General features: G+C 41.5%; 1 protein-coding gene across 2 annotated transcripts; it reads left to right on the top strand.

The window, feature by feature from the left end:
• Positions 1 to 283: 283 nt before the first annotated feature.
• paxip1 (PAX interacting (with transcription-activation domain) protein 1) lies at positions 284 to 22,890 on the top strand. 2 transcript variants are annotated; one of them, XM_063461709.1, is made up of 23 exons: positions 284 to 460; positions 2,536 to 2,670; positions 2,894 to 2,937; positions 3,212 to 3,275; positions 3,392 to 3,502; positions 3,701 to 3,776; positions 4,101 to 4,622; positions 5,960 to 6,069; positions 11,057 to 11,693; positions 17,149 to 17,243; positions 17,346 to 17,441; positions 17,736 to 17,873; positions 18,028 to 18,149; positions 18,563 to 18,747; positions 19,029 to 19,072; positions 19,512 to 19,579; positions 19,701 to 19,803; positions 19,947 to 20,115; positions 20,259 to 20,359; positions 21,379 to 21,513; positions 21,740 to 21,815; positions 21,943 to 22,002; positions 22,571 to 22,890. In XM_063461709.1, exons 1-23 carry the CDS (start codon positions 380 to 382, stop codon positions 22,585 to 22,587), a joined length of 3,189 nt encoding a protein of 1,062 aa, XP_063317779.1. In that variant the 5' UTR covers positions 284 to 379; the 3' UTR covers positions 22,588 to 22,890. The 2 variants fall into 2 exon arrangements, with proteins under 2 accessions (XP_063317779.1, XP_063317778.1); XM_063461708.1 differs by having other exon boundaries at positions 10,958 to 11,693; positions 22,571 to 22,889.
• Positions 22,891 to 23,149: the final 259 nt, after the last annotated feature.

Below are 23,149 nucleotides of genomic sequence, written 5' to 3' on the forward strand. Positions count from 1 at the left end.
TCTGGTTACACGTTTAGATCAAAACAATAACCTTTACGTCACAGGGGGTTATGTGTCTATTTGAAAACATATTTGTAAGTTCCCGTCGCCGTTATTCTGTTATATGAGTTCTTTTACCCCAGTAATATTTACGATAAACTAGATTTAGCGATGCAATGTTTAGAGAGTTATGAAAAACAAAGCGACTGAATACAGAAGTGTTGATTTGCGACAGACCCCCCTCAGCAAGCACATAATGCTGCAGTCCAAGGCGCGCTAAGCGATTTGGCGCTAGTGTGTGTCCGGTGTTCTGTAATCAGCTGCTGCAGCGCAGATACTTTCCACTTTGAGCTTCTGGCTGTTTTTGAATCATACAGTGCCGTGACCTTCATGGCCAGTCATGTCTGAAGAAGAGATCAAGGTTTCCGATGAGCTTTTCAAAGATGTCAAATTCTACGTGGTTGGGGATATTGACCAAAAGGTGAGATTCTGGACGTTAGCAGCTTTAGCCAAGTTGGTAGCCTGTGCTAACTAGCTAAAGTCATTGACTCTAAAGCAGGTGATGCAAGAGAAGCTAAGTAGTAGCTAAGTATTCGAGCTGTCTTTAGCTAACCTCTGTCAGGCCACGTAACGGTGCTTGAGACTTTCAAGTGACGCTCGCTCACTGAATACTTTGTGCAGAAGCTCCTTCAAACTGCACTTTCACGCAGCCCTTTAGCACTAGCTGCGAGTTTTGCATGTTAGCTGCTAGCTTCTAGCTTGCGGTTTGTGAGGCTAAGGCTTGCTGCTGCCGCTTGTTAGCATTCTTTTTCTAAACGATTAGCCTCAGCAATATTGCTTGGCACTTCTGATAAGCAGTGAAACGCTGCACTGCCGGTGTATTGTGTTACTTTTCATCAACCTATGACAGTCAGCATCTTGCTCAGTTATTCGCCCATTACTGCGCATGTGTCCGCAATTCCACTCGTTGGTACTGAACACCTGTGGTAAAGAGCTGTCCTTCTTGTCAAATGGCACTATCCAGACGCTTTGAGTCTGCACCGAGAACAAACAATACAATTATCATTTACAGTCTTCTCATGGATTGATGTCTTATTGGGATTGCTCCAAGCTAAACCTCACATTCTAAAAGCAAGTGGGTCGTGTTGAAGTCTGGCTGCGGTTAAAGGCTCAGTTACACTTATTCGGAACAGAGAGGTGTGGTGGACAGTGCCGTGTCTTCCTTTAGAATGCAGTAGTGCACGGTGGGAGAGATGAAAAAAAAAAAAGTATTTCAGTTTTTGTTATATCAGTCATTGAAAAATGACAGTAACCAGCTCCGTCTTTGTCTATTAAGGCACACAGGTAATAATTGTAATATTATTATCAAACATGCTATTATTAACACTAGATTTGGGTGGAGCACAGGGCTTCTCATCTTTTTCATCTCTTAAATGGTCAGTTGTTAGTGCTTCATGCAGTCCATGTTAAGGGATGTGACAGGCCAATTTTCAGCCAGTGAGAAGGGGCTTTAATGGCGGTTTAGTCTTGAAGATTGCATTGAACAATTATATTTTTGTACATATTTACAGTCACGATAATATGCCGACATTTACACCCTAAACCAGCAAGGTTTTTGGTCTGCCAGCAACAGATCTGACACTGCTGTCTCTTAAGGGATCATGTCCTGATCAGAATGTGTGGAAATGGTTCCAGTGATAAAAATAGGCATCAAGATATAAATGAAATGTCTCAAATCTTTGATGCAAAGTTTAATTGAAGCATTACAGCCTTTGAAATCCACTAGTCATAATTTTGTTTGTCAGGGATGGGCCTTCTCAGATAAGTGCTCACACTGCCAGATAGTTGCCACAAGCGTCAGCTTAAACAATGCTCCTTTGCTAATAAGATTTTGTTATTAAAATGTTGGAGGTTGCCCTGAATGGGTGCCTGGGTGAAGGTAGTTTGAAGTTGTCTCTCAGACTCTGTGCTCCTCCTCCAAAGAATGATGACTATTAGTCTACAGTTTTCATAATGTGGACATTGTCCAAAGTTGGTGTGGATAGACTTTAAGGTCTTGGACTTTAGCTGGTAGTACTTGTTCTGCTAAGCAACAAAGGTGAGCTACAATAAAACCAAGTGTCCACTTAGTCTCTTTGCAGTCAGAAATCTAGGAGTTTCCACCTGTCTGACTGAGAGTGAGCTGAGACTGCTGACTGACACTGAGGAAGCCAACAACAGCAGCCTGCCTTTAGAGAAACACTAGATCAAAGCTCTCTGGTTAGCAGCAACTGAGCTTTCATAATCACTGATACTCTCACATGGATGATAAAGAAATCACAAAATATACTTGCACAAGACTTTTGTTGGAAACACTGTGCTCAGAGCATCTACAGTTTATTAAGAATATCAGTATTTGTATCTGTATTCATCCACACTTATCCTTCTGACCTATTTAGTTCAAAATAACTTTGTGAACTTGTGGCTCCCACAGCGTCTGTGTTAGTTAGTTAAATTGATGTAACTTCATAATGTATAGTCCCCAAGCTGATGTGGAATTCTCTGCTCATACTCCAGGTGGTGCAGCTGCTAAAAGCAGGAAAAGCAAAGGAGGTGTCCTACAATGCTCTGGCCACTCACATCATTGCAGAGGATGGGGACAACCCTGAGGTGGGCGAGTCAAGAGAGGTTTTTGACCTTCCTGTTGTCAAGGTAAGGGTGGTGTTACAACATACTCACTACTCCAAGTTTTTCTGTTTCTCACTTGATTCTGTAACAACATAACTTTTGAGACAGCTCTAGCTCCTCTGCCATAAAATTGTCATACAGCAGTATTTTTTCTGCCTGATTATTTTTGCATTCTGGTTGAATCTGTACCAGCAGCTTACAGACACGCTGTCAGCCTTTGACTTACAGTTCTGCTCATGTTTTTCAGCCATCCTGGGTCATTCTGTCAGTCCGATGTGGAGACCTGTTACCGTATCCTTCCACTGTCCAGACCAGCACAGCTCAGACTGCTGTTTGCCAATACATAAATCAATATTAATTCATTGATTGGTACTGAAGGGTAATAACTTGACCTATGAAAAACAAAAACAGTTCACATCAATGTGAGCATCAGCTAATGGTCAAATCCTTTTTTTAAACATCAGTCTGTTCCTAGAGACTGATGTAACCATATTGGTAATAACAAATTGTCAAATAAGAGTGGCTTCTCCCTTTTTTACTTTTTCCATAACCAAGAACGCCACAGAGTTACTGGCTTCTCGCCAGAATCGGGGCAGATATTCTTTGGTGTCACAGCTTGTCTTCCCAGAGTAAGTGTGTGTGTGAGTGAGAGGGCTTACTATCAGGTGTGTAGACATGCACTGTGTATGTTCAGTGGTATTGTACTCTGAAAAATGTGAAGCTTGTTTGTTGTGTTTGTACACAGCTTCCTGATGATCTCAATGCTCTGTGGGCTTACATAACCTTTTATGGAGGAGAATGCCAGCTTAACCTAAACAAGAAGGTCACTCATTTAGTATTGAAGGAACCTAAAGGGGTGAGTGTGCGCTCCATGGAGCTGAGTCTAAACTAGCTTGGTGCCACAGTTCATTCTTTGCCATCGGTGCTGATATGGTGTTAGCGGCTACTTTCTTCTTGACACAAAGTCATATCTGACTTTTTCATAGGTTCACTTATTTATTTTCACTACAGATGGTATTTGATTGCATATACATATATATATATTTGTCTCCAGGCTAAATTTGAGTGTGCTCTGAAGCACTCCGGCATCAAGATTGTCACCCCTGACTGGATCACAGATTCTGTTAAAGGTAACATCAGTGCAGGCAGTCTAATGATGCGTTTTATCAAGTTGTTGTTCTTTTAAAAGCAAGTTGTTAATTATCAGCTTCTTCAAACTGTATTTTTCTGTTTAACATTGTATGTTCAACTGAATATCTTTGGTTTTGGACTAAATTACTGAGAAACAGGCATTTTCACTATTTTTGTTGCAAAAAGAAAGTGTATGCTTGTATCAGTTCATTTTCCTTATTCAACTTTAATAATGTATAAATTCTGACCAATAATGGAGCTGCTAGTAATCATTGTCAGTCAGAAGATTTGTAATAACCTGTCCCTCTCTTCACCATTTAAAGATAAAGCCAGAAAGGAGGAGGCACTCTATCACCCCAGACTCACATATGTGGAGCCAGAGGAAGAGGAGGAGAGTGAAGCAGAGTCATACAACCATCATTCTGATGGAAGCTACAGCCCCCAGCGATCCCGGCTGTCCAGTGGTGGCTCATCAGATGAGGAGTCCAGCCCCCGCAGACGACCGGGACCCAAAAGACTGAATTCTGTCTCCCCGACCTCTCCACGCAAACCCGAGCGCCGCAGCGAACGGATGTTTGATGATTCTGACGACGACTCTTCCACAGAGAAGGAGGGCACCAACCTCAACTGGACGCCGGCTGAAGTGGTCACCCCAGCTCCCCCTATTACAACCGGTACAGCCAGGCGTCGGAGTGGGCCACCCGGCATCAAAGACCCAGTGTCGTCCACAGGCAGTGGGCTGATCAACCTATGTGCGAATGTGCCTCCTGTGCCCGGTAGTGGTGGTGCCGTGCCTGCAGAGGCTCGCTCCGCTGCTGCCGCCATCGCTCACTCTGCACAGCAAGGTAGGTTTTTAAAAGCTTCGTTTGCAGCTCAGGCCTGCATTAGATCCTCTTGCACACTGTGTGTTGAGAAATGTCAGATAGTATGGGAAGTATTTGTGGAAATAAAAATTAATGCAACACTGTTAAGCCACTATAATGCATCATGTGCGCAACAGAGAGAGCATTGGATTTGTGCAGCTTCATATCCTTTGCCAACATAAGCAGCTGTAAAGTGAGAGACCTCTGGCTCATATAAATCAGGTTAATTCAGTTTCACTTATGTAACCCCAAATCACAACAACAGTCTCCTCAAGGCAGCAATTAATGATTTGGGCCTAAAGATTTGCTTTGTGACGACCTGGTAACCACCAGTCACAAGGAAAATCAGTCCTCCCTGACAAGTCAGTCAGTGGTGGTTAGAAGCTGGTGGCAGCCGCTATGGAATCGATTCCTAAAACTCCATTCGTGCTGGACCCGTCAGTGATTCCCGGCAACCACATGTTGATGGGGGAAAGTGCGTATTCTGTGAACGGTTGTTGCCAATCATTAGCAGGAAAGGTATACGGTGCTGCCTGAAGCATATTGAGTGCACTGCATATTCAGTTGTTTCACTGAGAATAGGTCCTATAAATGAGTGCAGTTTGTGGGAAATTTTAAAGTGTAAGAATTTCTTTTATTATGAAAATAATTTTTAGCATTGAAGAAAAGTTGAGTTTTTTTGTTTGTTTGTAAATGGACTGGTTCTTATATATCACTTTTTTACTTTACTTGAGCGCTCAAAATACTCACACAACTTGCCTCATTCACCCATTCACACAAGAACCTTTTCTATGACTTTACCATCTCAGTGCTTTCTATCTAACATCTATCTTACCTCCTGAGCTACAAAAAGCCCAAGGTTACTGCACCTGGTATTCTCAGGCAGTCTCCCATCCAAGTACTAGGAGAATCAGCAGGTCACCCTTAGAAAAAAATTGCAAGTCGGAATTAGCCAAGAAAACTGCGGTCAGTCATTGAGCATTTCTCTAAATAAAACTTAGACATATATGTCTGACAACATGCCATAGAAAATTCCCTGAGTACAGTGAGCTCACAGGATTTGGTGCGCTGGGAGAGCAGCCAGCAGAGCCAAACTCAGTGCTGTTTAGATTTTGTTTACATGTACATTCTCTCTCACACACACACACTCTTTCCAGTCTACTCCTCAGTTCTGCACTGTCCAATAAAAGTGAAAAATGCCCAGAACATTCTAATGATGTTTTTCTTTGAGCACAATGTATTAAATTGTATGATTTCTGTTTTGTTACTCCTGATGCAATATCCTGTCAATGAAGATGCTACTTCTCTCGCCTCTTCAGGTGTATCTGTTCCAGAGAGCATGTCGGGGTGGAGCCCGGCTGTTAGAACGCTCCGCAACATCACCAACAACTCCGACATGCAGCCTGCCAATCGAGCAGCCAGCGTTCATGTAAGAAACACAGCCTGCTTCCACTGAGCACCAGCACTTCTCACCAACACTCTTACATTGGCTAGAAAGGAAACAATGCTAAAGGAGTGTGCTTTGAGTGGTTATTTGTTTTCTGTGTTTATTGGTTCTATTTCACATTTTCAATCATTACTTTTGCACTGTGATAGTGACACACGTGCTGTTGAAGAAAGTAAGAGAGGGGGCAGTAGCTATTACAGACAGGGCCGTAAACCTTAAGAGTTGTACAGTTGTTAGAACAGCATAGATGGAATATTTGGATAGTACTGCAAAGTGGGAGCACAGGGTGCGTAGAAGATTTCATTGAGATATTCACTGTGTCTTGGGTGGTGATTTATGCTGAGTGGATGGATGCTCCATGAGACTGCACACGTCAACTCACATTTGAATCTCAATCGTGATTTTGACTTCCCACGGTTAATCTGATCAACCAATACAAAAAATGAATGTTCCATCAAATAGAATGAGAAGCAAATCTAGCACTCCCTAAATCCCGCCCAACAACACAGCTACATATAGCATATCCAGTCACAGCTGTTCCTGCCCGCGTAGCTTGAAGTTTGCTGGATGTAGTCCGAATGAGTAGCACTACATTAAAATACAGACGGAAACAAAAATCAGAAGAAGAGCCTGTGTGGGTTCTCTCTGGGTACCTCTTCTAATCTACATGCACATTAGGTTAATGGGGGTTCTAAGCTGGCTGTAGGCATTTTTACTAGTGGCCAATACAGGTAACACGCTTCTGACCAAATTCTGACCATATTCTGTATGTATAAGTTGAACTTGGCTTCCAAATCCGATTGTATAAAACGGTGGTTCTCAACTTGTCTGGCTTCAGGACGCACCACCATCACCTCTTAAAGATAAGCTGTGACCCAAATTTTCAGATTCTGAAATTTGGTGAATGAAAATATTGTGTGGTTTGAATCTGAGATAGTAGATCATAATATCACAGTATGACAATACAAAAAACACACTTTTGGGTTGCAACCCACCCGTTGAGAATCACTGGTGTAGAAATCAGTGGAAAGGCAGCTTCTTCTATGTCCCCCGCAATCACCTTATGATCCAGTAAAGACTTCAGGTCTTGAATGGGCAGAACAGTTAGGAGCATGCAGTGTTAAAGGGGCTTTATAGTTTAGCAAATGTGTCCATCCATTTACACAATTACGATTGGATAGAGGGGGGAGAGGGGCTTTTGACCCACTGCAGACATTCTCTGTTGCAGCCCACCGTGGTTCTGACTGCGCATCACCAGAAGCAAATAACGTAAGAGTGGTAAGAGTTGATTAGTTGTGGGTCACAACAAAGCAGGACGTGACAGTGGAGTTCACTGGGAATGGGAACTCCAAAAAACACAAACAGGCAAAAACATTAAAAAAAATCAAGCATGAAGCGTGCAGTTAGGCTGCAGTGACAAATTTCTTTTTTTTTTCTAACATTCAGTTTCACTTCAACTCTTTGGATTTTCACTGTTCTTTGTGGCTGGCTGACAGACTAACTACAATGCAAGCACAAGTTGTCCACAGACCGGCTGGAATGCATGTATTGTACACTGCCTCCAACGACAGCAGAGCTCTCTGCAGACAGATGGGCTGACTGCAGCAGAGCAGACTATAAACTCTCAACCTCTGCTGGACTATAAATCCCGCTTTATTAGTTTTTCATTCAGATCTTCTGCTGCACTTGTAATATTTGGTTTGAAATACGTTACGGTGACATAAGGCTTACATACCATTGGGGGATGGTGACCAAGTCTTTTTATATAGAGACTGTAATGATGTCATGTACATGTATAAATAGTTATATTCAGTGATGGGAATAACGGCGTTACTTTTTTCAGTAACGAGTAATCTAACTAATTACTATTTCTATCGTTACAACGCTGTTACCGTTACTAACAAGAAAATGCGGTGCGGTCGCGTTACTATTTTTCAACAAACAGACAGTTAAAGCTGTGTTCAGCTTACCACATCTTATATCAGTTGCACGGAAGTAGCTGTAAGTAATCTGGGCGCTACAGCTTTAAAGCAGCTGCGCGCGCTCCCGCGGGCAACAATAACTTTTTGGCACAGCACCTGGAGCTAAGGGGGCAAAACAATCGCAGGAGTGCTGCTGTTTGACTGAGGAAGAATAAAGTAGTCGTGGTAAACCAATCACATGACTACTTCAAGATGACAAAGCAACAAGGTGATATATACCAGTTTTCAAACTAGGCCACGTAAAACCAGAGTCATGATAAACAATCCGGTCTTTAAGTCTGACGTCATTAGCCGTGCCTGGGCCCAAACTCTGCTGCAGGTCCCTAAGTCCAACGATCACTGTGGCATCACTGACAGTTAAAAACTGTCTAAATCCTTTCATCTGTAATAAAATGATCAGCGTTGCTGCTTTACCAGGTATAACAATTAGGTTTAACATCCAGGCATCCATGAAAACAGAATTTATGAAATTTAACGGAGTTAGAAGTTAGCAGGAAGTTAGCTCGCTAGTTTGCATCTAAATATAATATACCATGTTCTGACTGAGGGATTTATTAAACAAATTAAGACGTACAGCTCTGCTATCATTTCCGACATAAGTGAAGACAGGAAAGTAAACAGCAGGGACATTTGTAGGGTTACTGAAGTTTGGCTAGCTGGTATATAATGATGTGCTACGTCATTGCTAGTGACACAGCTATGTTAGCTGGAGGGTGAACGCTAACTTTTTTCCACTCAATAAAAGTTAACATGAGGGTTCCCGAAGGTTCGGGACAAATGCAATCGCATGGCAGGATGCTGTAGCTGAGCTTTAAAATGATTAGCGGTAATAAAAACCGAGAGAGGCCGAAAATGATCACTGACTGTTTTAGGGGGTTGTTGAGATTAAATAGAACAAGATACAAAGCATTAAAACATGTAAAAAACACAAAAGCCTGATTAAAGGCAGAGTAGTTTGGGCCCGGAAGCAGGATTCATCACGTCATCACTTACAGACCAGATATATACACGTTTTTTCCTGAATAGTTTCGTCACGTTCACTGTCTAAGGATAGCGCTAGCAAGTGCAAGCTCTGCTTATGAGCAAAAAATTAAAAAACAAAACAAAAACCAGCCCTTTCATGTTGGTGGAAAAATGCACTGTATTGACCAATCAAAAATGATATGGCAACATGACATTTGGTTGTTTAGGAAGAGGGGGAAGTTTTAGGAGTGACGGCGAGAGAGAGAGAGCGAGAGAGAGAGAGCAGAAAAAGAGAGAGAGAGCAAGTTTTGAGGTGTGAGAGATTTGTGACGTTTAGCGTGTTTGGAGTGTGTAGTTAATGTGTTATCTTGTGTAGTTAGTGTGTAGTGTTGTGGATAGTTTTGTGTTGTGTGTCAGAACAATGAGGCAACTGCTGTCTCCAGGTAAAAAACAGGAGGAGTGATACACCTGCTGCTGTCAGACCTGCAGGTAGAGCAGGGCGATATGACCAAAAATATTTATCACGATATACATTTGAAAATTTGCGATAACGACATAACTGACGATATAATTGACACTAGACAAAATACTTTACAACTCCACAACTTTATTAGTGCAAAAAAAAAAAAAAATCAATGTATTTTCACTTAAACAAGCAGCTGTTTTTTATGTGCATTAAAGTTATATAAAAATTTAACAGTGCAAATGCAAATTCCTTGCTGACAGTTTAACCAAAAGGCATTTCCAGTGGAAACTGGCCGACATATCCTCAGCATAACCATGTATAATATCCACAAAACTTAAAAAGAGGTTATACACACACAATACGGTAATATTATGTTGAAGCACAGTACGTATCACTCCGCGAGGCTCCTGCCTACGATAGCCGTAATGCTCCGACAATCCATCAAGCGGTGCGGCTTCGTAGCTTAGCAAAGTCGTACTAAAACACTTGACAGATTTTCGAGCGCCACATAAAATCGTCTCGAGGTCAGTAAACACAACCAGAATTCATACATAAGGCACACGGGGTTGTGAGGGCACTGTCGATTTTCAGAAAAATCAAAGGATTGATTTTAAGTGTGCCGTATTTTCCAAAAAACACGGTAATAATGACGGCCCGCTAGCATGCTCTACCAAAAATAGTGCTTTGTTGTGTATCTGACGGACGAAAGCTAAACCAGTTCCACACCACTGAAGTTGCAGCATTTTTACAAACCAGTCCAGGTTCATCTGTTTCATTCAACGATCCGCTTTCGCCCTTCTCATTCTCCGTCGCCGATATTTCATTTTCTTATCGTTGCCCAACATACCGGTATTACCGTGAACGGTATGATATGGTCCAGCCCTACTCACAGGTATCAGGCTGTGATGTTCTCCTTTATAGTGGACAGAAATTATTGGAGTGGCACAAATAATTTGTGTGGCATCTTATTGAATGCAGAACAGCTGATTGTTATGTAAATAGTTTGAAATGGTCATTAAAAAAAAAGGGTCAAAGGTAAATGGCTGCAAATAACTTCGTTTACAAAACTTGTGCATATGATTTTAAAATTGACAATTTAAATTTGCATTTAAAGTTATGAAATGTGATTCATTAAACATGTTTGTGGTTGTTACAGTAAAAAATATAACTTTTTCTACTTGGATTTTATGTTTTTTGTCTGATTTAGAATCTTGTAACTCAGTTACTAACTTAGTTACTTTTTTGAAGAAGTAACTAGTAACTGGAGAACACAAAGTTGTGTGGAAAGTCTGACTCTAGACAACCTGACACTAGGGGGTCATGCTCCTTGAGTTGTTTCTTACAGCGGGCATGTTTCCAGATGTGCTCCTCATGGCTTTTCCTTTTGAAAACATCCTCAATTTGCTGTTCCCCCAGCAAATTCTCATTTTCTCATTTCATTTGATCATCTCTTTTGTAGATTATCCAGCCTGCTAATCAAACAAAGCCACTGGAGCAGCAGACGAATCAGAGTCATGCTCAGACCCTGAACAGCACCAATGTTCTTCTCTTCAATCAGGCCAAACTGACCAGTCAGCCCCTGACAGCCGAGCAGCAGCAATTACTACAACAGCAGCAGTCAAACCAGGCCGCTCAGCAACATCAGCAGTTATCACAGCAACCACAGCACCCCATGATGCAACTTCAGCAGCAACAACAGATGATGCAGCTACAACACCACCAACAACAACAGCCACAGGCTGCTCAGCAACAAGGGTTCCCACAGTTGCCTCTACAGCAGCAGCAGTTCCTACAACAGCAGCAGCAGCAACAAATGCACCAACAGCAGATGTTTTCCCAGCAACAGCAGCAGCATGTGTTCTCCCAGCAGCAGCTGCGACCTCAGCAGCCCTTACGGCCTGGACTACAGCAGTTGCAGCAGCAACAGCTGCTGCAACAACAGCTGCAGCAGTTGCAGCAGCAGCAAAGAATGCAGATGTTACAGCAGAATCAACAGCAGATGCACCAACAGCATCTACAACAGCAGCAGCAGCACTTCATGCAACAGCACCATCAGATGCAACAAAAGCAGCATTTGCAGAACCAGCATCAGAACCAGCAGGCCGTGCAGCAGCAGCAGACAGCTATGCTGCAGCCACAGCTCCAGCAGCCTCCTCACGTCTCCCAGCTGTTTGGACACGAGCCGGGCCAAGAAAGTGAGTTAAGTCTTGATTACTGTGGGCTAGGGTCACATTTATACTGCTAGAACTAAAGAAGGGCAGAGTGAAGCTTCCCTCATTGTATTTAAATCATCACATTTTAAAAAAAACAAAATAATAATTTTCGACCCAACCATCCACGTTCAGGGATTTTTTTCCACACATTGAAATGACTGAGAAATTACAACAGAGAGAAAATAATTTTGTTTAGACCTACTGCCCTGTAGGAGTCTGATGTGTCTGAATCTGAAGTTACAGATTAAAAGATCAAAACATTTAAAAGTACGGGAATAATTTTTTGTCATAAAAAGAAATGTCAAACAATTAAGAGCAATGAAAAAGGGATTAGTAGTAATAGTGCAAGAATTTGAATAATTTTATGAATATGCTAGATTGTTACGTTTTTAATATCAGTTAGTACAGTTGTAAGACTGCTGCAGGGCAATGTGCACGTCTAAAACGTGGGCCTTGAATATGAAAAGTATACACATGTTTTCCAAGTTATAATAAGAGTTAAAATAGCATTTTGTTCATTTTTGTGACTTAGAAAACTTTGATGTGAAATTCTAAGTGTCTATTGTTGCATCATTGTGTAACACAACTGGGGTGGCTGTAGCTCGGGAGGTAGAGCAGGTCATCTACTGATCGGAAGGTTAGATCCCTGGCTCCCCAGGGATTGAACAGTGTTGTTTAAATTTTAGTTAGTAAACAATTAAAAGCATAGAAGGAAGTGCTTGTGTGAATGGGTGTGATTGGGTGAATGTGGCATGTTGTATAAAGCGCTCCGGGAGAATAGAAAATCACTATATAAGAATCCGTCCATTTACCACAGCTATATACCATTCAGATATTCACTAATTGTTTTTTGCACTTTTAATCATATTAAGTTTGTACAGGACAGTTTAGTTTTAGTTTTGTTTGTTTTTTTTAAATACTTTTTACTCAGACTTTTGATGCATCTTTCACAAATTATAGATCCTGATTCATTTCTATGGTAAGAGAAAATTTCAGGTTCTTAAGGGGGGTGAATGGGCTATTTTATTAAAGAAATTTATCTTTTTTCAGTTTAGTTCAATTCAGTTGAATTTAATTTATATTGTGCAGTTGCGTCAAGGCACTTTATATTGTAAAGACCCTACAATAATACAGAGAAAAGACCCAACAGTTAAAGAACACCTTTTAAGCAAGCCCTTTGCAACAGTGGGAAGGAAGAACTCCGTTTGAACAGGAAGAAAATTCTGGCCTAACTAGGCTCAGGGAGGGGCAGGTATCTGCCACAACCGGCTGGGGGTGAGGGGAGAAACCCAAGACAAAAGACACATTGTGGAGGAGAGCCAGAGTTTATTAAAAATGAATACAACCCAAATTCCAGAAAAGTTGGGACTTTCTTTTAATTTGAAAGACTTTGAAATCACATGAGCCATTTTTTTTATTCACAACAAAACATAAATAACATGACAAATGTTTAAACTGAGAAATTGTACACCTTCATCCAATAAATGAGCTCCCAACTATTTTGAGACCTATAGCAAGCATCGAATTTGAAATGACCCTTTTTTGTGCATAAAATTATACAATTTCTCAGTGTAAATGGCCTGTATTTGTATAGCGCTTTACTAGTCTCTAAGGACCCTAAAGCGCTTTACACATCCAGTCATCCACCCATTCACTCACACATTGGTGATGGCAAGCTACATTGTAGCTACAGCCACCCTGGGGCGCACTGACAGAGGCGAGGCTGCCGGACACTGGCGCCACCGGGCCCTCTGACCACCACCAGTAGGCAATGGGTGAAGCGTCTTGCCCAAGGACACAACAACCGAGACTGTTCAAGCCGGGGCTCGAACCGGCAACCTTCCGATTACAAGGCGAACTCCCAACTCTTGAGCCACGATCGCCCATTTGTTATATTATTTATGTTCTATTATGAATAAAATATTGGCCCGTATGATTTGAAAGTCTTTTAGTTTTCATTTTGTTCAAATTTAATGAACTTTTATGGAATTTGGGTTGTAATTAAATGCAGAGTGATGTAAAAACACATAGTGGGGAAAATAATTAAATAAAAAGTGAGTGTAGACGAAACACTCAGTAGTCCCAGCGGCCTAGGCCTAACTAAGAGAGGATCCAGGGTCACCTAACCCTAACTGTATGCTTTATGTGAAAATGACAGATTGAAGTCCAATTTGAAGCACTTTGAGTGCTCCAGTAGAGCAGAAACAGAACCAGACCGTTCCGAATCCAAGCTGCATTTCACAGAGGAGAGTCTTGCAAACTGAAGGCTTTGACTCCTTTTCTACTTTAAATATGTTAGGAACCACAAGTAAAACAGCAGTCTGAGAGCGAAGTGCTTTATTGGGGTGATGTGATACTTTGAGGTCTTTAAGATCAGATGGGGCCTGATTATTCAAGACCTTGTATGTGATGAAAACTATTTTAAATTAGATCCTGGATTTAACTGGGAGCTGGTGAAGAAAAGCCAGTATGTGAGAAACATGCTCTCTCTTTCTAGTCCTTCTCTGTACTTTAACTGCAATATTTTGGATCAGCTTGAAGGCTTTTCATTGGAGGTTTTGGGACAGCCCAATAATAATGAATTACAATAGCCCACGCTAGAAGTAATAAGTACACGAGCTAGTATTTCAGCATCAAGTACAAGCAGAGCGCAGCGGCCAGTGCAACACACATTTTGGGTCCTTCGCTCTAGTTAGCGGTGAGCACAGTGCATGTGAAGGGCCTTAAGGTGCACATCTCAGGACGGTGGGAGGAAGCTGGAGTACCTGGAAAGAACCCACACAGATTCAGTGGTGGATTCAAACTCGGAACCTTCTTGCTGTGAGGGAACAACTGCACCACTGTGCTATTTGAAGCTAAAATTTTGGTACAATCATTGTCTATACCCAAACTTTGGCCCATAAAGTTTTTATTTCGATGTGATGACTTGAAATGGAATGAGCCAAATATAATTTTATTAGGCCCTCAATAAAGTAGCTGCATGCTCTACCAGAAGCTACTGCAGTCTTCAGGAAATTTAGTACAATGATTTTCCGTACTTCTTTCTGCTCTCTGTTATAACAACATCTAAATTGCTTAGACTCAGCTACAGATGCTTCAGGTTCTTTGTGGTGGGCTTGTTTAAGGGCCTGACAGAATGAGTGTCACATATAATAATGATAATAATAATAATAATAATTTATATAGCACTCTTCACAGGATAAGAACCACAAAGTGCTTCACAATAATATAAAACAGATGTGCAAAAACAACACAATCGATCATTTAGCACAAATCTAATTAAAGCTAGTCTAAATAAATGAGTCTTTAGCTGTTGTTTAAAAGAATGAATATAATCAAGGCAACGTAAAGATCGAGGCAAAGCATTCCACGTCTTAGGGGCCGCCGCTCTAAAAGACTGATTTTGATTAGCCTTTGAGATGATGATGTCAGAGATGTAGGCAGGAGCGTCATGACTCAGAGCTTTGAAAGTCAGTACTAAGATTTTTTTTTAATGAATTCTAAAACATACTGGAAACCAGTGTAATAAGAATAAAACCAGTGTAATGTGCTCTCTTTTTCGTGTCTTTGTTAAGAGCTTTGCAGCAGCATTCTGAACTGACTGGAGACTGTAAAGATTCTTTTTGCTCAAACAAAGAAAAAGGCTGTTGCAATAATCTAAGCGAGATGAAGTAAAAGCATGATTAACTATTTCCAATTCAGATTTAGACAACAGGGTTCATAATTTTTTTTGTTTAGCTGAAAGAGGCAGTTCCTAATTATCTGTCGAGAGTGTTGCTCTAGGGATATGGTAGACTCAAAAAATAACACTGAGGTACCTGAGGCTCGGCTGAACAGAGGAGCCAAGAGAACCAAGATGCTGTTTGATTACAGATATTTCGCTGTCGGGAGCAATAATTACTGTTTCTGACTTCTCTGAGTTCACCTGCAAGTAAGGCTGCCACGAATAGTCGACTAGTCATGATTACGAATCGGCGACGACTAATTTAATAGTTGACGCGTCGTTTGAAGCTTTGTAAGATCCCGAAAGACGCAGGAATAAGTAGTAGGATTTAAGAGTGTAATAGCGGACTGAGACAGAAGATGGCAGCACTGCATGTCCAGAGATGCCAGCTGGACCCCGAACCCTGAAGAAGCAGCTGTGTCCGGTAGAGCAGGGCGATATGACCAAAAATATTTATCACGATATACATTTGAAACTTTGCGATAACGATAGAACTGACGATATAATTGACACTAGACAAAATACTTTACAACTCCACAACTTTATTAGTGCAAAAAACCATCAATGTATTTTCTCTTAAACAAGCAGCTGTTTTTTATTTTATATGCATTAAAGTTATATAAACTTTAACAGTGCAAATTCCTTGCTGACAGTTTAACCAAAAGGCATTTCCAGTGGAAATTGGCCGACATATCCTCAGCATAACCATGTATAATATCCACAAAACTTAAAAAGAGGTTATACAAACACAATACAGTAATATTATGTTGAAGCACAGTACGTATCACTCCGCGAGGCCTGCCAGCAAAACCATAACTGTAATTATGTCACTAGAGGCTTTAAGTAATGTGGTTTCCTTTGAGTGGCATCCAGACTGAAATTTGTCATATATCTTATTTTTTTCTAAAAAAGCCACAAGTTCATGTGAAACTCCTTTTTTCAGAATTTTAGACAATAACGGGAGCTTGGAGATGGACCTATAATTCTTAAACTCTGTTGGGTCCAAACTGCTCTTATTTTAATATCGGAAAAACAACAGCATGCTTAAAGGGCCTAGGGACCACACCTGTTAAAACAGAGGCATTGCATATCTCTACAGTGAGGAGCCAATAGCAGAGAGAACTTTTTTTTAAACAGCCCAGCAGGTAGTATGTCATTTGGACAAGTGGTGATTTTCATTTTATCCAGCAGAGGTGAAAGGTCATGTATAGTCATTGGGTTAAACACTAATAGGTGGTGTAACGGCCACACAGAAACTGATGTGCTGCTGTGCTCACAGTCAGCAGCAGCGCAGGTCGAAGATGGGAGAAAGAGTCAGCTTTGATGGCTGAGAGGACAGCAGCTGTTTTCACCACCTGCCTGCTGTCATGGCGCTCTTTCCAACATAGGAGACTCCAAGTAATACAGGGCAGGGTGACTGATTATCTGTTGCTGGCTTGATATTGTTTTGTGTTATTGCGTGACTTGTGCTTTAATGGGTGAGTTTAGATCACAGAACGTACTAAAACACAAGTCACACAAAGTCTGTGTGACCACAGACTGAACCTGTCCAAGTCTTTTAAGTCTAATTAAGAAAATAAGCACACCTGCTGATTGAGATGATGAATTTCTATAGAAGGCTGGGTCTCTGGTAACTGCAGGATTGAAACTGCTGTCAGTCCTGCACTATCTTCAGTCTGTGATTCAGTGACAGTAATTTCTTTCTTTCCCCAGTCCCACAGGATGGCTTCCTCCTGGGCTGTGTGTTTGGTATTGCCGACTATCCAGAACAGATGGCTGACAAACAGCTCCTTGCTACATGGAAGAGGGTAAGTCACTGAGAGAGTATGAGTACCCAAGTAGGGTGAAAGACAGGAAACAATGCTGAGCATCAGACAGATCAGTGTTTGTTTACCGATCTCCTTCGTCAGGTCATTCAAGCGTGTGGAGGCTCAGTTGATCCAACCCTAACCAGCCGCTGCACACATCTGCTGTGTGAAAGTCAGGTCAGCAGCATGTATGTACAGGTAAGGATGTCTCCCATGAGAACAGACACAGAGTTTATGGAGTGTGGAATCCCAGTATGACTATCATGAAAGTTTTCATACTCATTCATTATTGGCCTTTAACTGGAGTGCAACATTTAGTATCACCTAAATGTTGATACTTTATTGTGATGGAATGAGACAAACCCTTGAATGGGACAGATATTACCCGCTTTCTCCTCAAAGGCTAGAGGAGAAAGCGTATGACTGCATGTTGTGATAAATACTGAACCTCTGCTGGTTGAAATTGAACCAAAAGCACGTTTCCTCTTCCAGGCACTAAGAGAGGGGAAGCGCTGTGTAACCGCCCACTGGCTCAACACTGTGCTGAAGAAGAAGAGGATGGTTCCTCCTCACCGGACGTTACATCTGCCATTTGCCTTCCCTCCTGGAGCCAAACCCTGTTCTCAGCACGTACGTCTGCCTTTTCTTTTAACAGTAGTTTTTCTACAGTCTTTGTACTTAGTGAACTTAATGAACTTCAAAATACTGCACTCCAATTGGCAGGAAGTATTTCTGCTCGTCAGATCTTTACTCCAGCTCTCTGTTTGTTGCCGTCTTTCCTCAGATCATATCAGTGACTGGTTTTATGGATGCTGACAGAGATGATCTAAAACTGATGGCCTACCTGGCTGGTGCCAGATACACCGGATATCTTTGTCGCAGTAACACTGTCCTCATTTGCAAAGAGTAAGAGTTGGGGTCGGGTAGATGAGTTCCTCTTTGGGTATTCTTTTGTACTGCATGCTGTATATCCATAGAACTCAAACTATACAAGAACAATCTTACTTTTGGTTTTATGTCGTTCTTGGAGTGTACTCCTCCTCATTTCTATGTCTGAAGGACTCAGCCTATCTTCAAGGTTCTCTTTATCCTAAGTATTAACCTTTTTTAGTCAGATCAGATAGTTTGTTTTGTTAGTCCAGCATTTTCACTCTTTTATTTCCCAACTTTGTTGCAACTTGTTTGAAATGTGTCATTTTCTTTTAAACATTTTTCGGTTGAATCTTCTTGTGTGAAGGTTGAACCTTCGGTTTGCTTGAGATTCTTCACTTCTCAAGCACACTGTCAGTTTTATGGTTGTCTTGCTAATATCACTTTAGACCCAGTGGGCTTAAATATGAGAAGGCCAAGGAGTGGAAGATCCCTTGTGTGAATGCCCAGTGGCTGTGTGATATACTGCTGGGCAACTTTGAAGCACTGAGACAAATCCAGCACAGCCGATACTCCATCTACACACATCCTGAACCACTGGTGCCTAACCCACAGCTGGTCCAGAACTTGCTTGGTAGGTACGCCGTCACTGGAGTTGTTACGTAGTGAGCAATTACATGAAGGCTTAAAGATATTACCCAATATCTCTTACTTGCCACACACTCTCTTCTGTGGAGTATGCTTAGTTAGTCTAACCTGATTGGAGTCACAAAGAGCTCTGATTTTGTGTGGCTTGATTTTGGTTTGTAAGGAGAGTGAAGAGCTCTCTGGTTTTGATGTTTTATCACTCGGAATGGCCACACTTTTGTGTGAGTGTAAGATACTGTCTTGATTACCTTGTGCATTTCTCTGTAGCCGCTTGGAGAACACCAATCAAAGTCTCTTCTGAAGCTTTGGCGGTGAGTTTTTGTGTCACAGTGTTCTTCACATTTTTTTGTTTGGAATGTCAAGAACCTTCTCAGTGTAGTTAATTGTCATCCATTGATAACTGAAATCAGTGTGCAGGAGTAACATCTGTGCTCCATAACCCCTCTCTCAGCCTGCTCTGAATCCTCTGCTCCAGACAGTTTTCCAACTCTTGGATTGACATTACGTCAGAGGATATTACTAATAAGATCATCTCAGCCACACATTTCTAGCTTTAACCACAATACCTCACACACCTATTCAGTTGTTGGGGGCAGTTATTCACAGGAAAATATCTGTGTGAATGTGATTTGTTTTTTTAGTGCGTTTGTCCTTAAAAAGTTGAATCACTCATGGAAGAGAGAGAAGCAACAGATAAACAGTGTACAGGCTCGTCTGATTGTGCTTTTGTGGTGTCTGTTTGGTGTTTAGAGCCTCCAGCTGCTGCAGAAGCAGAAGATCAGCGACTCAGCAAACCCACCTGCAAACAAGAAGGCCAGGTCGGTATAGCAGGTTAGGGACTAGCCTGTCACTCTTCTGCACGAGAACAGAGTTGGACCACACACCCCCCAGACTGCCATGTTCTGATGATACTTTGCATTTCTGTCTCTGTCTCTGAAGATTGGAAGAGATCCAGTCCCCGAGTAAGAAGCTTCCTCCAGAGTCCACTCCTCGGGTCATGTTCACAGGCTTTGAGCCTATGCAAGTACAGCAGTACACCAAGGTAAAAGCAGCCTTCCCACGCTCAAACATTCAATGTGTTGTTAGAGACTGAAGCTCAGATTAGTGAGAATTCTGAAGTTACTCTTAAAGCGCATCTGCAGCCTCAGCTGCTATTTGAATTTGTCCCCTTCTTTCCTCCTGCAGAGGTTACATGCTTTAGGTGGTGAGCTTGCAGACAGCAGTCAGAAAGTCACTCACCTTGTGGCCAGTAAGGTGACTCGCACCGTCAAGTTCCTCACTGCCATGTCTGTGGTCAAACACATAGTCACCCCAGAGTGGCTGGAGGAAAGCTGGAGAAGTCAGAAGTTTGTGGGTATGTTTGCGTCCCACCCCTCCTTTTTCTTATCTAACTGTGTTTTTTAGAGATTAAAGTGGAACTAAAATTGGTCTTGTGCTGTACACTTTTACCTGTATATGTTTTGTTAACGGGAGCAAACCTGTTTGTGTGTGTTACAGATGAGCAGAGTTACACTCTGAGGGATGCAGAAGCGGAGGTGTTGTTTGGCTTCAGCCTGGAGGAGTCACTAAAGAGAGCCCAAAGTGCACCTCTCTTTAAGGTCCTCTGACTACATAATTGCTGTGTTCATGACAACTCATTCTCCAAAAAAAAACAAAAACAGTTTTCTTCTTGATGCCAATTAAAGAATTCAGAAGTAGGGCTGTGCGATGTGACCAAAATCTCATATCCTGATAACAGTATATATTCTGGGAACCCGACTTGTGTGAAGTGTTTTCAGCTGGGCGTCCTGTACCTGGAGTCAAGTGTTTTGACCGATGCATGAAACTTTTAGATATAAGTTGTAACGGCCGCTATTTTCTTTGTATTTATTACATGCCGTGCTGTGGGGAAAAGCGTTTGAGTCTAAAGTTTATTTTGAGCACCTGACGGCTCTTTTTTTATTGCTTCTCATCCGTAAACACTCTCCATCCTCTTTCACGTGATTCTTGCATAGGTAGTAGAAGAGGTTTGTCGAGTTTTGAGTCTGAGGTGGACCGGTTTGCGGCATAATTTGCATAGTAAAGTTTTCTGGTCCGTGTCAGACTTTTTATAACCAAACCATGTCCATGCTACAGTGGTAGCCCCTCGTTTAGGATTAAGGTCCTTGATTTGTTTTGACTGGTCTTTCTGTTTGGAGCCAGTTGTTTCTGCCTCCTCTTCACTGGCCATGCTGGGATTCTCTGTGCCCCGATGAAAAAATATTGCTGTAAACAGTGTGTTTTGCAACACCATGAAACAAACGATAGCGTATAATTTGAAACGACAGATGTTTTCATATCGTCATCTGATATATTTCGTCATATAGCACAGCCCTATTCAGAAGTAACATCTAAATGCAAGAAGTGCTAAACTCATTTTACCTTTTTGTTCAACTATTAAAAAGTCATTGATATCGAGTCACTCGTGCTGATGATCACACAACAACATTTAAATATATTAGGCCTTTATATATAGTGGGTCAGTCGACCGAACTAGTATATTTAAACTGAGCTGGACTAACTGGATACCAGTGTACTAATTGTTCTGATGATTAATGGTTGAGTCTCTTTTTCCGTTTCCTGTGACACGGTGATGCAGGGGAAGTACTTCTACCTCACACCAGGGATCTGTCCAAGCCTCAGCACAATGAAGTCCATTCTGGAGAGCGCTGGAGGAAAGCTGCTAACCAAGCAGCCCTCATACAGAAAGATCATGGAGCACAATCAGAATAAGGTGCTGAAAGTTGCTGCAACTCTTTCAGGTCTCTCTGCACTCATAAATGTCCACAGAGGTGGCAGGTTCTTGTGTGACGATATGGCAGAAACCTGGGAGGAGTATAGCTTTTATTTTCATGTATTTTCATTTCAGTACAAAATAAAACTGAAATATATTTGACAGAAGTCTTTTATTACAATTTTTCTCTATAAATCAGTAACCACATGTTGGCATTTGGTTGCAGAACCTTCCGGAGATCATATTAATTTCCTGTGACAATGACCTTCACCTCTGTAGGGAATACTTCTTGAAAAACATTGGTAAGATGCTCTCCCAGGGCCCATTTGTATTTATCCTGATTTTATTTATTTATTTATTTTTACAGAGTATCTTCATAAAGTTGACATTGTGTTTCATTAGCACTCTTGTGGTCTCTCTGTTTTCCAGATGTCCACAATGCTGAGTTCATTCTGACTGGAGTTCTCACCCAGAAACTTGACTATGAATCATATCCTTTACACCCAGTGACACAGTCTCACAGTAACTAGTTTAGTTTGCTGACATGTTGTATGGCTGAATGATACAACAGTTTTTCGCTTTCAGTCTTTAAACCCAAATGATCCCAAATTAAAGCTGTAGAGTTGTTCTTCCAGGCAGGAATCATGTAGTCAGTGGGAAACAAACGCATTAGTGACATGTCATCTTTACTGCAGTGTGGACTAAACACACTATTGGGAGATTTGTGGATTCATCACTCATGATGAATCCACAGTGATGAATCTAATAAGTCTGCCTGAGATTGCACAGGTCTTCACTTATTGTCATGTTATCTATGAACTAATGCACACGTGTCGATCGTTTGGCATCAACAAAAGTACGCAATAGGGGTCTTTTCCAAAGCGCCCTGGAGCCCCCTCCCCTTTCTGGTAATACTAATGTGGATGTTATTACCAGATAGAGGCCAGAAACTTCAGCTGCGTTTGAGCCCATCGAGAAATGTTTTGCTGATGTGATGTAGAGTGACCGGATGGTGGTGTGGTGTTACTGTGTTTAGTCAGTTTCCTTGACAGTCACACATATAAGTTCACTTGATGACGCAGCAGTGAAGCATAAAGAAGAGGAGGACACGGGACAGAATGAGGACAGCCTATGTGTACAGTCCAGCCACACTGACTTTTCTATGTTTTTATTTCTGTGCAAATGTCTCCAGTCTTTTTGTAGCCTTTTGTTACCTGTTTGAGACTAATTAAATGGATGTTATTTTTGTGAAATAATTGTTTAAATTATGGAGGATGAAACTCGTTTTTTTTCTGTTGTTGAGAATAGGATGTGTAAAGCTTCAGCTCACAAATGCTGCTTTTTGGAATAAAAACTACACTTTGATTGTGAAAAATGCTTTCAGCTTCATACCTGATCAAGAAAACTGTGTTAATAACTAAAGTAAAACATTAGCTTTTTAGATAAAGTTAATGTCTTTAGCATGTGCAATAAAGCCTCATAGCAGAGTGTGATTGGCCATGCAGAGAATCATTGGATAACAGATAAATTCACAATGCAAGCAGTCATGCAGTAAAAGATGGACATGTTGAGAACAAAAGGTCTGTTGACTTCTCATGTTTTTGAGGGTTTGAACGCTTTCTTGATGTTATTCCTC

This window comes from Pelmatolapia mariae, linkage group LG18 (genome assembly GCF_036321145.2).
Source record: "Pelmatolapia mariae isolate MD_Pm_ZW linkage group LG18, Pm_UMD_F_2, whole genome shotgun sequence".
NCBI classification, from domain to species: domain Eukaryota; kingdom Metazoa; phylum Chordata; class Actinopteri; order Cichliformes; family Cichlidae; genus Pelmatolapia; species Pelmatolapia mariae.